General features: G+C 29.7%; 1 protein-coding gene across 1 annotated transcript in view; it reads left to right on the forward strand.

The window, feature by feature from the left end:
• The first annotated feature begins 4,921 nt into the window (after positions 1 to 4,921).
• Positions 4,922 to 17,945, forward strand: part of LOC142317711 (zwei Ig domain protein zig-8-like) — a 342,158-nt gene continuing 329,134 nt past the window's right edge. Inside the window, exons 1-2 of the mRNA XM_075354258.1 lie at positions 4,922 to 4,934; positions 10,344 to 10,666. Coding sequence (XP_075210373.1) covers positions 4,922 to 4,934; positions 10,344 to 10,666 — 336 coding nt within the window. The remainder of the gene's footprint in view (positions 4,935 to 10,343; positions 10,667 to 17,945) is intronic.

The raw sequence follows: 17,945 nt of genomic DNA on the forward strand, positions 1-17,945 counted from the left end.
TTGTTACTTCTTATTAATTTAAATTTAGTAATATACTTATCACCAAAATGTTTTTATATGTTTTTTTTTTATTTGAAAAAGATCTATTTGTTCTTCTCTTTTTACAATTTCTAAAAGCTTAGAACTATGATAAAAGCATGCAATGAATCAATTACATGAATCAAGGAAAAATCCTGTTATTTGATTGTCATGTAAATAATAATTGTGATGATAAAGTTGCTTTAAAACTTATATTCAGATATGAAAAACTGATTATTCTTGACTAGATCTGTTTAAAACTTTGGTTACTTGGTGTGTGAATAAATTAATGATTCATTACAGTATTTATGCCAAAACTTCACCATTACATTTTAAAATCATTTGAAACTAATGAAATTTTAGTAACTAATTAGTTACCATTCTGACTGTTCCATCAGAAAAATTTCCCCTTTCCCTTTTCATTTATGTATAATCCATTTTAGAGAACTTTTCCCCTGAAATTCTACAACTTCATTTCTAGAGTATAGTTTATTATTTTACAGTCTGATTTGAGTGCAATTTTCATTAAGATTACCTGTATTATAAACATAATTATATTATACACAAAATCTGATTAAGACACATAATTAACTACTTTTAGATAAATTATTTAATTTGGAGGAAGTGGAATAAATGAAAGTTAAAATGACTTATGCTGAATAAAATTACAACACATAAAAAATATATTTTTAATTTCACCCTTATTTAAACAAATAAGCAAGATACTTTTTTCTTTTTTTTAGCAAATTATACTAATTGTTACTATATGCATAGAAAAAAATTAAGAGTTATTCTTGATTCATCAACTGTATTTTTTTTGTCTTCAGTCTTTTGACTGGTTTGATACTGCTCTCGAAGATTTCCTATCTAGTGTCAGTCATTTCATTTCAGTATGCCCCTACATCCTACATTCCTAACAATTTGTTTTACATTTTTCAAATGTTGCCTGCCTGCACAATTTTTCCCATCTACCTGTCCCTTTAATAAGTAACTATTTCAGAATGCGTTAAGATGTGGCCTATAAGTCTGTCTCTTCTTTTAGCTGTATTTTTCCAAATGCTTCTTTATTCATCAATTTGCTGCAACACCTCTTCATTTGTCACTTTATCCACCCATCTGATTTTTTACATTCTCCTATAGCACCACACTTCAAAAGCTTCTAATCTTTTCTTCTTAGGTACTCTGATCACCCAAGTTTCACTTCTATACGAAACTATGCTCAAACCATATACTTTCAAAAATATTTTCCTGATGTTTAGTATTTTTGATCTAAGCGTTTTTAATGTAAGCAAATTATATTTCTGACTGAATTATGTTTCTCTTTTTGATGTAAATATTTTTGATTTAAGCATATTATATTTCTGACTGAAAGCTTGTTTCACCTGTTTTATTCAACATTTTATATCTTTCCTGCTTTATCCATCTTTAGCAATTCTATTTCCCAAATAACAAGATTCTTCTACCTCCATAGTTTTTTCTCATCCTATTTTTATATTCAGTGTTCATATACTTTATTCTGCTGCCTTTCATTACTTCTGTTTTGTTCTTGTTTATTTTCCTGTCTTAGTTCTTGTGTAAGATTTCATCCATGCCATTCATTGTTTCTTCTAAATCTTTTTTTCTTCTCAGCTAGAATTATTATACCATCTGCAAATTGCAATATCTTTATCTTTTACAGATATTCCAGATCTAAACTGTTCTTTAACATCATTAACTGCTAGTGCTATTAAAACATAATAGGATTGGAGAACATTCTTGTCTGACTACCAGTTTTATTGCAGCTCTTTCTTATGTTCTTTAATTATTACTATTGCAGTTTGACTCCTGTAAATGTTAGCAATTTTTCTATCTCTATTCTTGAACCCCAAATTTTTTAGTCTATAAAGTCTTTTTTTAGTCTATAAATGCCAAGTATGTTGGTTTGTTTTTCTTTAATCTTCATTCTACTATTAATCTGAATACTGAAATTGCTTCACTTATCCCTTTAATTTAAAATTGGTCTTCTCCTAACAGTTCTTTCACTCTCCTCTCAATTCTTATGTACAGAATTCTACTTAAAATTTTTAATGAGAGTAGTTAGGCTAATTATTCTGTATTCTTCACATTTTCTGCTCCTACTTTCTTTGGTATCATGACAATAACCCTCTTTTTAAGTCTGATGGAACTCCCACTGTTTTGTAAATATTACACAACCAGTTTGTATAATCTGTCTGGTGCTGCCTCACCTGCACTGAACAGTAATTCTGCAGGTATCCCTTCAATCCCAGGAACATTTTTCCTATTCAAATTCTTTAATGCTCTATTAAATTTAGATCTCCGTATTTTGTCTTCCTTCTCATCCTCTTTGACTTCCTCTTCTTCCTCTATAACCCTTTCAGGATATACTGGACAATTCTGTTTTGAAACGTTAATCTATTGCTGATGTCAAAAATACAAATATGAAGTTTAATATATTTATAAATATTATGTAATGTATAATTTTACATAAATTATTATAAATAAATTTTGCAAGAAAAAGGTAACAAATACATAAAATGCCAATATAATAATGAAACAATGAATGTTACCTCATAAGTTATGTGCCAAGAATACAACTATAGTCTTATTTACTATTGGAACATCAATCAGGATGAAACTTTTTGTTGGCTGTAACTCAGGCCATATTATTTCTGAATGTACATTTATGAAAAAATGTTTTATTTTTCAAGTAGGACATTAATATTAGTTATTTATATTTCTTCATAATACATTTTGTATAAGTAATTGTAAAAAACTTGAAAATCTTGGATGAACATATTGGTTCAGCAACTGAATTATTTATGTTTTTGTATTTATGATGTCAAATTATAAATATTTAATAATTGTGCAGAATTGATGTCAAAAGACATGAAACCAAAATGTTGTTTTATGAAGTAAAAACCACCTAGATGAAATGAATATCATATATATTATCGTAATATGGATAATATTATCAATATCATGATAGATATGACTTGACATGAGTAGTAAAACTGCTTTTAAAACATTAAATAAAATTGTATACTGAATCTAAGAGTTTTCTGCTTTTTCTCTAGAAAAAAATTGATCATGTACTCATGTCCATAATATAGATTACATATTAAAGAATAATAAAAGAAAAAGTATTACTTACTCGATCCAGTTGTACTTTTTATTTGATTGGTTTACTGTTCAAATGCCCAGGTCAAATTAATTATTAATCAGTAAAACATAGTAACTTCCATACACCTCTTTAAGGAGTTTTCTTGGGAATGACTTTTCTGCAGGTAACACCCATTGTTGTATGATAGGTTGTTTGATATAGCATATCAGTTTATTAAAATCTGGCATTACTGGCTGTGAAGTTTCATGATTCCTATCAGGAAGTAATTAAAAAGTAAAAATGTAAGCTATAAAAATCTATTTCAATATAGAATTAAATTACTGTAAAGATAAAATTAAAAATTATAAGTTGTGAATGTCAGATGCCTATGAATAAATGACAGATGAAACAGAGCAGTGAGTGATGTAGGGTTAGATTATCAAACAATAAAAATGTCCCTTACTAGTCTTCTTTGATCCTCGTTTGTTCCCTTTTGTTCAGATAAGTTGATTCACAGTCAACCAATTCAATTGTTGTAGAATGAACGTGAGCATGAGTTTGACCTTACATGCACTAGAGTTCATTTTCTTAAAAGAAATTTCGGTAGAAAAACACCTGTTTCCTATCAGAATACAAATGTTATCCAATAAATATAGCATCAGCAGTAGAAAATTAGAGTTCTTAATTAAAAACTAAATTTCTTGTATTTTTCCATAATTTGATATTTTGATGCCTTCATTACATTTCATTTTATTTTGTGAAAATCTTTTAAAATCGTTGTTACTACTTAATCTCCCATACTCAATCATAAACTTTTATATATTATGAATTATTCTTTCCTTTACAATTTTTAAACCCTAAAATATCTTCTGCAACTAAATGTAATAGCTCTATATGGTTTTGTTCTGACATTCTATTTCTGCACTATTTTTAGACACTGACATAATTTTCTGACTCTTCAATTAATTTAAAATCTATCCATTTCAATTTCCATAGATGCACTGAATTTCCACCATAGTTCAGCATAAATTAATTTTCCGCTTTCATATTTTACATTTCCTTATCTTACAAAAATTCATAAACTATCAGTTACTTTAAATGTATATTTTTACATGTATTTTTATTAAAATTAAAATGTAATGGTTGTTCATTGACTCTGAAAACACTTTTGATATGATAATGATCGACACTTTAAATCAAACCATAAAAACATTATTACCTGTATTAGAAACATTTGAAGTCACATATAGAAATGTTAAATCGAATTTCATATTAAAAAAATAGAGCAAAGAATTGTAAAAGAAAAGATGTTTAATATGACATCAGCATATATCGTCAATCCTTATAGGAATTGCCTTCTTATTAATAAACTGGACAGAAAAGGCATAAACATAAATTTATTGTAGTAAAGAACACTAAAATTTGTGGGAAATATGGTACTGATCAGAAAGAATATTGAAGAAACCAAAAAATTAAATCATAAATAATTAAATCTTTTTGTTGTTTTATAAGAGAAACAAGAAGGGATCGATGTAAAGGAGAACTTCAAAAAGATACCAAAGTTATGCATTTTAACTGCAGAAATCTTAAATACAGGAAAAGAAGAGATAGAAAACACAAATAATTTTATTTACTTAGGACAGAAAACTGGAAGGTACAAACAGCAAAATTTATCATCATAAAAGAATTAGTGGTGGTCTGTATTTAATAAATATAGATTTTGTGTTGAGATTAAAATGAATTATAAGAAGCTATTTATCAAGTTATTTCACGAATGAAGATACATGACTGAGAAACATAAAAATGATCGGTAAAGGTAATGAAACGAATGAAGAATATAAAGGGAGAAAATAAAGGGAAATTAATAGCAGAAATGATATTGAATCAGCCCAGGCACATAGGCAAAACAAAAGTTGGATGATGGAGTATGAAAATAACAACAAATTGTTATCCATTGACTCTTGGTTGAGTTTCCATTACTATTGTTTTTTAATTGGTTTTAACTTTTGGATTCAATATTATTTTGCATGATGATTTTGTAAGAGCTGTGATAATCTAATTAAAATAATGGTTAATAATTCATTTTGCTTAAAATGTTATCATTGCAGAAACCGAACTGCTAATCAATATTTTAGCTTTGTAATCAAACTGTTTAAGAAAAATTCAAAAAAAGAATTAATAAATCCTTTTCTTATTTATTTAATACTAGAATATCCATTAGTTTTATCTATGTTCTTATTATCGTGTTGAGTAAATATTTTTCATGTGGTGTTTTATCAATAGTTGAGACCGGCAGTTATTAAACATTTACTTAGAATTTACTGTGATTTTAAAGTAAAATTACTGTAATTATCTTTCTAACAACAAAAGGAAACTGTCCACCTCTCAGAATAATATGAGTCATATTACACTCACTACAGTCTTTTAGTTTTCTTTTTTTTTCTTTTTTTTGACTCTCCCCCCCTGGGCCGGTCTGACTGGTTGGTATTGTGCCACCCAGGGGAGTGCCTGTTGTACTCAAATGGGCCTTCCCACCTACCGGCTGTATGTCCGGCATGGCAGGTCGGCCCACCGGTCAGTTCTTTTTAGTCTATTGATATGCTCATCTATATATATCGCCACGCCATACCATGATTGTCTTGACGTGATGATTGGGTCTTTTCTTTGATCTTTCCTATCAAGAAAACCCTTGGAGTCCCCAGTGGCTCATCGAAACTGGCACACCTCAGAATGCTAGTCCTCACCACTGGGGCTATCCGCCCTTCCCTATACTAAGATCAGAACCCCAATCTCCTCTCGTCCTCATTTTTCTGCGTTAATATTTTCTTAATAGCTGAATCAACCCTCTTCCAGGCATCTTCACTCTGCAACATGTGATTAATTAATTTGCCGTTACCATCAGATGATAGATCGATGTCTACTAATTCTTCTCTCCATTTATGGCAGTCAGTAAATGTGTGCTCAACATCATCTTCGCGATCGCAATACATACATTCCGTCGATGCTCTTCTACCGATTCTGTGCAAGTAAAAATTAAAGTTGCCATGCCCTGTAAAGTATTGTGAGAGGTGAAAATTCACTTCCCCATGCTTCCTATATATCCAGCTTTTAATATCGGGGATGAGTCTCTTTGTTCTACCTCCAGGGCCATTCTCATTCCACCTGTCCTGCCACCTTGCCATTAGCCGCTGCCTTGATTCGTGAATTCCAACTCCCTGGTCTCTTTCAACTCTTAAAAGTGCCAATAAATCAATCGGTGAGACTCCAGCGAGCACACACAAAGCCTCATAGGAGACCATCCTATATGCAGAAATCACTCCAAGCAACAGTCTCCTATGGGTCCTGATCATATGTGCCAGGTTTTTCTTTACTTGCACTGAAATCCACCAAACCGGCACCGCATAAACCATGGATGATATTACCGAAGATGCTACGACCCTTCTCTTTGACGCCTTAGGCGCTCTTTGGTTCGTCATAATGATATTTAAAGATTTTATCATTCTGTCAGCCCTGTTACAAACTTCGTTTATATGTTCTGTGAAGGAACCATTCCTCTGAAAGGTAACGCCTAGGTACTTCAGCTTATCAGTTTCTGCTATTGGTTCACCATTGATCCTGATATCCAGCCGATCAATGATCCTTTTTCCAGTGAAAGTGATAAATTTGCATTTATCAATGTTCAGCACTAAATTTTTATTGCATAGCCATTTTTCTATCATCTGTAATGCCAAATTGGCCTTATTTTGTACTTCCAGTGCATGTCTATCACTCGCAAGGATCACCAGGTCATCTGCATATGCAATGACTTTGACTCCTGCAGGATAATCCAAATTCAGGATTCCGTCAAAAGTTAAAACCCATAATAACGGGCCCAAAACTGTTTTACTGTCTGTTTAACAATAATTCCAATGTATGGCATGCCTTTAATTGGACCTTCAGTGAGATTTCTAGTTGTATTTATTATTGTTCCAATGTATTTATTTCCAAAATAAATTAATTTATTGTCTGTTCATTAAATATATATATATTTATTTATTTATTTATTCAGTTTCATTTATTTATTGTTTCAGTCAATAATATATGTATATTATTTTGTTATCTGCTACAATATTCTACTACACTTTCAATAGTTTTAAAATACTATTGAACTCATTTGATCTATTTGTCAGAAAAATATATATCATAACTTAATGAAAACCAAACAGTTATAACAAGTACTTTTACAAGAAATATGTGTCTTGCCTAACTAGACTTACAGGTGTATGAATCTCATATCAGTCAGTGATGATGAGTTGTCCTTTGGGAATGGTAATTCATTTTTTCTAATTAAGATAAATAACTGATCATCTATAAACATTGAATTGTCCAATTAGAGACTGAAAGATTCTGTAACTTTGTGAATGATAAACTGTATTCAAAGTGACTCCTAACATAATCTAGAAGTTATTAATAAAAAGAAAATCTGGCTATCAATAAATGTTTTTTTCAGAAGCACAAAAGGGTGATAATTAATATATAAACTTTGTTAGCCCTCTGAAAAAAAAAATAAGCAGAAAAATTACTGCTTCAATAATCAAAAAGATAAAACCTAGATGGATAGGGAAATAGAAAAAAATAATGAAAATGAAAGTACAGAATGTAGAGAGAATGGACAATAATGAAAATATTTGAACTCAATATGTAGTAAATAAGAATGAAAACTTTTATTCTGGTAAAATTAAACATTTTTAGTTTTGTAATCTAGATCTCTTCATCAAACTAAAATTCTTAATCTCAAAACATATGCAAGTACATAAAGTCTGTGACATTGTATTCCCTTAGTAACCTATTGGATTACTTAACAGCATTCCTACACGTTTCATCTGCTTTCTTATGGTCTATCAGATAGTGTGATTTGTTCCTAGGGGATACCAGCAAATATTTCTTTTTTCGTTGGTTTTTCAACCAAGCGGTGGTTAAAAATAGTTTTCTCAAGTAGGAAAATTCTAATAATCCCTTCCATTCATTACATCTAAGCCAAATTTTCCTACCATACTTTCTTCATTTCCTTTTCCAACCACAGCATTCCAGTCTCTCACCAGTACCATACATCAGTCTTTTTTTGATTTTGTTACATTTTCAATATTCTCATACGTGTCTCCATTACCCTCTTCTTGATAATTTGATTTGCCATGTAATTTTGTATTATAACTAAATCTTTTGACAATATCCCAATCCTTAATAATATTAATATAACATTTACGTAACAAAGTTTTGCAACCTGTTCTGTAACTACATTCCTCATAATTACTGGAAATTCATATTTTCATTTATTTCTTCTAGAATTATATGTGGTAATTTTTCCAGTCTTCATTTCTCCATGTCCTTCCCACCATACCTAACTCAATCCTAATATATCCATGTTATTTATCATCATTCTTTTCTTGAGAATATTTAACTTTCCACTCTATAACCATTTAACTTAACATTCCAAAGTTCTTATATACAATCAGACTTTTAACTTCTTTTATGTCTTTCCCTGGAGATCCAAATGAGAAGCTATTTTAACTCTAGAACATTTAATAGAAGAAGCATCTATCATCACTGTGAAATGCTAGGAATTATATCTAGGATGTTTATTTAATACAATTTTTTTTTCGATTGCCTATTGACCTATTTACCATGTTCCTCTACTTTTGGAAACAGTTTCTCACAATAAAGTAGCCTGTGCCCACACTTCTCATCTACTATGCCAGCCATTGGCACTTGGGGAATTTCTTATTCTGGGAGTAACTCAGTCCTTTCATTCATTATCTGCTTGTATATAGAACAAGTTTTTGACATATACAATTGTTGACCTCTCTTCCTCTAACAGATGAATATCAGGATTTTCCCTGCACTAAATCTCAGACCTCAAACATTAAAAGTATTTCCTAGATTCTCTAGTAATTTTAGAGATTCTAGTAATTTTATATATATATATATATATATATATATATATATATATATATATGTAAAATCATAAAATAATCAAAAGTAATAAACATTTTTTTAAGCTACAATATATAATATAAAAATGAAAAAAATAGCAAAAATTGGTTACATTTTCAAAATAGTGTGCAAGATGGATATTTCTAGTATGGTATGAAATTTGAAGTTTCTGTTCAATAGTTTACGCAAAAAGTTTAATTTTTCTGCAAAAAATTAAGTGAGTTCCTTCTTGCTCAACTTGTGTGAGAGTGGATGAAGCCATGCTATGAATTGAAATGTATATCCAACATGAAGTATATTGAATTCAGATAGCAATCAGTTGCAAGACAACAGTAAATCACTTCATTATAGTACACAAAACAAAGCTCTAAAGCTATCTTTACTGAAATAAGGAAGTATTTTCTTGCCACTATAAATATGGGCAACATTTATTATAAATATGGGCAACATTACAGTTCTAAAATGTATGGATAACTCACAGACATTTAAGTATACTTAAACAGAATATTACTTTTTTATCATACAGAAGATTTATTTATAATTAAAAGTGGAAAAACTGCTGTTGAATTAATTGATAATAATTAAAACGATATTATGCAAAATACGGTAACATAAATTTCATTATATTTTTATGAAAAAATACTTTTAATTACAGCAATAAAAAATTTCATCAATTTTAGCGTACAAATACACCAATTTTTACAAGTACTCAATTTACAAGGGCTCATTTTCTTCAATAATCTGCATTGGCAACAATATGATAGTTTTATACATATTATGTAAGTTTCCTAAATCATATGTATATATATATATATATATATATATATATAAAACTAAACAATTTTATTTAAACTGATAAGTTTTGTAGTTGATAACCTATTGTCTTATTTCTAAAGATGAAAACTTGAAAAACTCTGTCAAATTTACTAAATGAGCATAATCAATGATACAATAATGTCAGAATAAAAATAGCTGTTCTATGTCAAAATATTGTATGTTATTTATTGTTGCTATTAATTTTGTTTCCATTATTTAGTTACTAACTAACATCCTGAAGAAAATTCTTAAAAAGTGGGAAGTCATTAGAGCATAATATCATGAAAAAATTAGTTTTTAAATCCCAATTATTAATTTTGTAGTCTTTGGTTAAGACATGTGGTTCAAATTTTATTTAAATCTACTACAGATTTCAAAATTTATTGTATTGTTGCTCTTCTGTCATAATAATATCATTTGATGTATCTGTCTGTTTCAGGGGAACCTGATATATCAAACCCAAGTCCTAGTAGTAGTAGTAGCAGCATGTCATCATCACAGATAGAGAAGCATCAACATGCTTCATCATCATCGTCATCATCCTCATCATCATCACTGCAAAAGGGTGGAGGAGGTGGGGCAACAGCAGCTGCAGTTTCTGCTGTGGGATCTTCCTCTTCCTCATCATCCAGTTCACAAATTACCCGCCCCAGGTTACAAGAACGGCCGTATTTTGATGATGTATTACCGCACAATGTCTCTACTCTCGTTGGTCAAACGACTTTACTTCAGTGCCGAGTTAAACATGTTGGAGATAGAACTGTGAGTAGAATTTCAAAAATAATTGTATATATCATTTCTTAACAAAGATTAATAGAGAATTACAGAAAAGTATTATTTCATCTCTGATTTCTTTTCTGAACTTCTTTCAGATACTCAAACAGCCTTATCCTTTTAAAATATATTTATATTTTTCCTTGTCATTGGACTTGATTTCCCGGAGAGATTCATTGGATCAGTCCTTACACTCACAACAAACCTAACCACAATTCTACATTTTTGTAATTGTCATTTAAACCAAGTTAAAATGACCAAACCTGGGTAAACAGATAGAAATTCATAACCGAATATTTTAAAAATTCAATTTTTCTTTATAAAAAAATTTACATAATATGAAACTTTTTCGTTTAAAATTTATTTATTGTCATTGCCAAAAAATATTTTTTTTTTAAATATTGTTTATCATTTCATAATTTAAAGATTAACATTTTAGAATCAATACCTATGCTTTTTATATAATTTAAAAAAATTTATTGACTATTGAATACAACATTTTTGCACTTAATTTTATTCCCAGAAGCTATTTTATAAATTTTTAACTCCTTTGTAAATAATTATTTTTTAATTTATAATTTGTAAAAACATCTTAAATTAACGGATTATGTCAAAATCATATTACAATAACCAATCTAAAAGGAGAAAGTACTAAAATTATTCTGATAGTGTGCCTTTATTTTATACCCCTCCCCTGTGCCAGACCCACAGTTAAGGGCGTGTCCTTTAACTCTAACGGGCCTTCCTCCTCACCAGCTGAACATCCGGCAAGGCAGGTCGGCCCGCCAGTTGTATTTTTTACTTTATGCCTGCCTCTTAACTCCAGCAAGAAGACTCCAGATATAGCAATTCCGTAACCTTCATCCCCACTCCAGGGGCCGGGTCTCGCTCTTTTGAATGCCTACGCCTCACATGGGGAGTCCCCAAGGGGATCCTCCACTGGGATTTTGGTCTTGACTCCTCCCTAAAAGACGTCAGCTCCAGATGATCGTCATCACAGCAGAAAGTATCACACTTCACACATGGAGTACCCAGCTGATGATCGGAGCCAACTAACCAGGGCACACCGGCTCTCACAGCAGGGGCTGTCCAATACCTTCGGCTAGAAACCGCTCTCCGTTCCTCATCGTCATTGGCTCAAATCACCGTCCGAGAAAATAGGTTGAACGCATCCCAGCAAGCTGCAGGAGCGATGATATAAGGTAGCAGCGAGGCAGGTGACAAGCCAGTAATCTCCCCACGAGCCCTTTGTTCCTCCCATTCAGGGCACTGAAACAGGGTGTGTTCGACGGTGTCACATTCCGTGCAGTACATACAATTGGGGGTATCACGCCTCCCAATACGATGAAGATAACTTACGAAATTGCCATGGCCTGTGAACATTTGAGTGGTGTAATAGTCAAGGTTACCGTATTTTCTCAAACACCATGATCGCAGGTCCGGTATTAAGACTCTGGATGAGAGTCTTAATACTGCCGTTTCCTCGGCCAGCCACCATCATGCCAGATGTTAAAAGTTCAAGTCCCGTAGCAATGCATCCTATACCCCGGCGTGTCTCTAATAGTGGGCCTATCTACTCACCCACACAGTCTCCCCTGCCGTATAGGAAGAGTCAACAAATCAGCAGAAGAAATTCCGCGGTCGCACGAAACTTCTCTAATTACTTTTTTAATTAAACTTACCGTTTCCAAGAAAGTTAAACTGTTAAAAATCCAATAACTATTAAAGTACGTCTCATGGTAATCTTTAAAATAAATTTTAAAGAATTCTAAAATAAAATTTCTAAGAATAGTTTTTTTGTTTTTCAACTGATACGCTATTAGTAATTATTCTTGTGAATGCTAACTTTCCCTCATTTAAAATCCACGAAGTTGTAGGTAGAAATCTTCCTAGAGACAGAAATTTTTTCCTCTGATTTTAACTAGTAGAAATAACTTAATAAATATTTTATATATGTATTGAAATCATTTTATTTAAATTAATAACAAACTGGTATTTATTAATAAATAAAATAACAAAATGTTGAGTTAGGTGAATGAATGAGAAACGTGTTACAATGCAATATTTAAATTAATTATACTTGAAAAAACTGAATAATAGACTATAAAACTGTAAAACTATATTTTATAACTTTTTTTCATATAAAAATTATACTCAGTTCGTTCCTAATTCTAAATCAAATAAAAATGTGACAAATTTTGAAAGTCTTCCTCAGTACACTTAAAAAATGTTTTCTCAAAAGCAGCTTAATGATATCCCAGTTTAGTAAATCAGGTTTGTTCTAGAAAAAATATCTGTTTTGTTGATAATTTTTGAATTTCCTTTCCGAAACAAGTATAACTATTTTTTTTAAATTTAAAAGACAGCTTATATATTTCACGTTTGATTATTCGTTTTAAAATATATGAAAATTATTAATAAAATGAATTTCAATATTTATGTCATGTTTGTTCATACTAAATAAAATAATTTTTTAGATTTACTTCACCATAATTATTAACAAAACCAACCTAAAAATTAATTTATTTATGCTTATATTAAAGCAACCAATTAAAATATTAATTATATTAAACTATTACGAATATTCATTATTTTTAAGCCTAATTCATATCGAGTAAATTTAGTAGTAACATCAAATAAATTACATTTTTATCTACTGACTTGTCTTTACATGAATAATTATGAAACAGAATGAGTGAAATTAAGAATAAAAACTTTTGTTACTAGAGGTAAGGAATGTTTATATAATTAACCAGTGAATGGAGAAAGGGTGTGAAAATAAGGTAACGAGAATTCATATTGAATGTAAGATAACTTTAAAGCGGCATATATCAAACTAAAAAACGGAGCCTAAAAAGAAATACGAGAATTTTGAGACAGCGCTTGACGTAAGTAAGAGGGACCAAGAGTCCTTAAAACAATTCTGTTGTTATTGCCCGCTCGACAATACACAACAGGCAAAATAATAATTCTATGGAACGCATATCCAACAAATTTGTTCGCGTATTCATAGCGCATAGTCACGAACAAAACCGCTAGAATTTAATAAACACTCCTCAGTTTATACGCTTCTACCTCATATATATTCTGCATTTTTGGTAACTTAAGAATCTCTATTACCTGAATATCAATGAGGGAAATAATTACGTATATATTGGCTACGGAGATAATTGAATAAGAAATACAGAATTTTTTAGAATGGTTTTTTGATTATTTTACTTTTTACTCACATAAGTAGTTTGTAGATATGTTATTAGTGAGAAATTCGAGACAAAAACATTAAGTCGTTAATATAAGAATACATATAAGATATTTCATCTATTTCATTGTGAATTTGGTCCGTCACGAGGAATATTAACAAAACAATATATAAAACTTGAGTATTACTGTATGGTTTATGTTAATTTATGAAATGTCACTGTAAATATGTTGTTATATATGCAAATATATTTCTACTGTATCTGCTGTTGACTGCTTGTTATCTGCTGATCTACTGTATCGTGCTGTATCTTCAATGATGAGATTTAGGCTTACTAAATTCACAAAAAAAAGAAATGGAATAAAAAATGTAATGCAATAAAAATATCAATTTTAATTTTTTTTTCTCGGTAGAATTATGAAATTTAATTTCATTACTAAAAACTTTTAAAAAGATGACATGTTTGTTATTAGATGGCGGCTTATAACTATTTTTTTCCTAATTTTTCTTCTTCAATTTCAACATTATATTATAAACATTATCATAGTTAACAGCTATTTTTTACCTAATAGATATTTTTGTCATGAATTATGATTTTAAAAAGAACGTTTGTCTTCTATGTTCACCTTGATAAGCAGTATTTAAAAATACGTATAATAATATAAATCAATCATTATTACATGGATGGCTATTTTAATATGGTTGAATTCAATTATAAAATTCATTTATCCTTTTATTTACTTTGAGGGGTCTATAATAGCAAACAATAACGATAACAAATTGTAACGATAACAATATACTACCAACGCGTTACATTTAATTACTGCACAGACTTTCTTCTTCAGCTTGTCGTTAATATCTTATAAGATATTTTTCAATTACCTAACTAAATTTCAATTACTTAAAAAAAGGCCAATAAATGGATTATCGGTACCTGAAAACGCCAAAGTAGGGAAAAAATAGAGGGAAAAGATATTTTATTAGCTAGATAATAGGGTATATTTTAATTTTAGAAATTTTTCTAAACTTCCCTTTAATGGGTGTTAACTGGTATCAGATAAAAGTAATCTGAAAACAAATATTATAAATATAGTGTAATATAGAATAGGTTTGGCGTTGAAAACAATAAGATTATGTTTTAATCAGATTATTACAGAAACCATCCGTGAAATAAAGGAACAATAACTCATAGAATACTGTTAACCGATTTAAACTAAACAGGTCTATGACTTACCCTTCCATTATTGTACCAGCTTTGATTTATATTAAAAATGTAAACACGTACGGTTTTTCAATATATTTTCTAAGTTAAAGAAAATTAAGTACTTGAAAAAAAAATCTTTATTTTCTGCCAGGTATTATTTGAGAGCTTTTTAAGATTATACACATTATAGAATTGATGAATAATAATGAGGTACAGAAGACCCAAAAAGGAAACAACTTGCTTGAATTTAAATTTTCGTTGTTTTTTAAATTCGTCTAAACCAGCCGGGCTTGGAGTTTTAAAAAGTAATTTTTAGTGAAAAAAATAAAATCTTAAAATCGATTAATTAATAATCATTTTATGAAGAAAAAATAAAAAATAATTGTGATTCTTTCCTCTGTAAAAGTGCTGAACGCGTATAATGAATTATGTGACGTCTGAGAGACTTTTCATGACGTTAGAGGTCATGACTGCCATTCATTTCTATTTAAATGTACAGAACATTAAAAACTCAGTAGTACGCTTGAGTAATTAAAGTCGCTTACAAAATGGATGGGCATCACAAGCATATTTTCATGGCCATATTAGAAGATCTTTTGAGTCTAAAAAAGTGTCGTGTAGAATACTTAGCTTAGATCAGTACCTTGTTTTCAGATTTTGGATAACAAGTGAATAAAAATCTTTCTTCGTTTTTGTAGATTCTTCGTTTCTTCTTTTTCTAAGTTGGATCTAATAATTTTATTTATTAGTGAAATTAATTGAAATGGTTACTATGTCAATCTTCTATCGAGTATAATAAAACAGCCTCTTCCAAAACACGTTCATTGAGTAATAGTAATAAAATAAATAGTGTAAAGAAATAAATGGTTGCCATACTAATGGTTATGTCATTTAATCACGACTGTTTGTATTCTAACATTCTATATCAGGCTTCCTAAGAAATTCGAGGAGTGAAGAAGTATCCAGTTTTATATGAATATATATATATATATATATATATATATATATGTGTGTGTGTGTGCGCGCGCGCGCGCGCGTATGTATAGATGATAATATTATCTAGTGGACATGCCAAATTATGTTGTTATATTAAAAATAAAATTTACTAATTGAATACTAATTATTTTTTTGAATACTGAGATAAAATCCTTAAAATAATTGCAATTGATCGATCATATATACGCGCTCTTAACATTTTTTACAGTGGATAGAGACCTAAAAAACACTTCTCCATGTGGACACAAGATAGAGACCGGTTAACTAATATACATGAAATCCCAAATCTTTTATTATTCATTTTACTTTTACTCTCAACAAAGTTTACAAGTAATGTCATTTGTGCAATTTCTTTTACAAAAGAAATAAAATAATTATAAATATTTCATATATTCTACCAAACAAAAGGGCATACCAACAGCAGTTTCTCTTTTTTTCTGTAAGTATGAGGGAAGGTTTTCTTGCAATTTAAATGAGTTCAAAAAAAAAAAAAACGTAAAATAGAATGAAGTTTAATTTAATTTTCCTTACATATATATTATAAATTTTGTTTGCAAAATCACCTTATAACATATTACTTCCTTTTTAAATTGTTAACATATACGTGCGTTTTTTAAGTACAAGAGTACTATATGAATTATAATACCATTAATTTCCTTAAACAGATTATTGCATGCTTTAATTACTAAACAGAAATAGTAAAACTGTATAGTAAAAAATAAAACAAATTTATTTTGTAGATAATTTAATGAAATTTAAATGACGAGGGGGTTATCTAACTAAATTTTACCAGATAAAACAAAATTTAAAGATTCACTGGTGAATCTTACTAAGTCTTTCATCAAATGGGAAGAACAAGCCCTACAATAAAGAGGTTCTTTTAAAGATATAGTGGAAATAGTCGAGTAAGGTGACGACAAGATAACCCTTCCTCGTATATTTTTTGCAATCCTTGTACTCTGAACTTTTCTACTTCTTGTCTTTTTTTTTTCTTATGGTGTTACTTCATCCCCATCCATTCTTTTTCTAAGGCTACTTCTACAACGATGTAATTGATTTAAAGAGTCTTTAACAACTCCACGCTTCTTATCTTGTGTAAGACTACTTCCGTTGATTACATAAGAGGACATAATCGTTGTCTCTAATCAAACCGAATTACTGTAGATCTTCTTTTTTTTAAGATAGAAAGGATTACCTTTCACAATAAATTTAATTATAGTGAATTATATACAGTATTATAACAGTATTTTATTATTAAAAACAATACAATTTTCTAAACGATTGCATTATAGTAAAAAATTATGAATGCATTAAACATTTATAATTATCATATTTACGTACGTTATTAATGAATGAACTTAAAAATGTTATGTAACAGTTATAAGACATTTTTTTATGAGGGAAATAATGTTAATAGAAAGTTTATAGTCATGACATTTTTGTCCTTTTGCCCCTGTTAAACGCGGCTTGGTTGATTGGATTTATTATATGTGTTTAGTTCAGATGTCCGTTTGGCCACCATCCTAATAGACTGTATCATTAGAGCTTGAGAAAACAATTGGTTTAGTGATTAGTTTGCAGGCTTCTAAATCCTCTGGTCTCCGGTTCGACTGGTTGCGGAAGGTTTACTTTTATTTAAAAATGTGACATTTCATTCATCTCTACTTTCGTTAAAATTCGTTTGAGTAGCATATCGAAATTTAAAAAGAAAATTACATGATTTACCATAATTATATAAATAAAGAGGTTTGTACAATTAAATTTTTATTTAGAAAGAAGATTTTTATAAGAAGCTTATATTATTATTACGAAACTGAATGATACAATCGCAACAATTATTACACTAGAAAACCTGAGTGAATGCGAGT

This window comes from Lycorma delicatula, chromosome 1 (genome assembly GCF_047948215.1).
Source record: "Lycorma delicatula isolate Av1 chromosome 1, ASM4794821v1, whole genome shotgun sequence".
Lineage (NCBI taxonomy): Eukaryota > Metazoa > Arthropoda > Insecta > Hemiptera > Fulgoridae > Lycorma > Lycorma delicatula.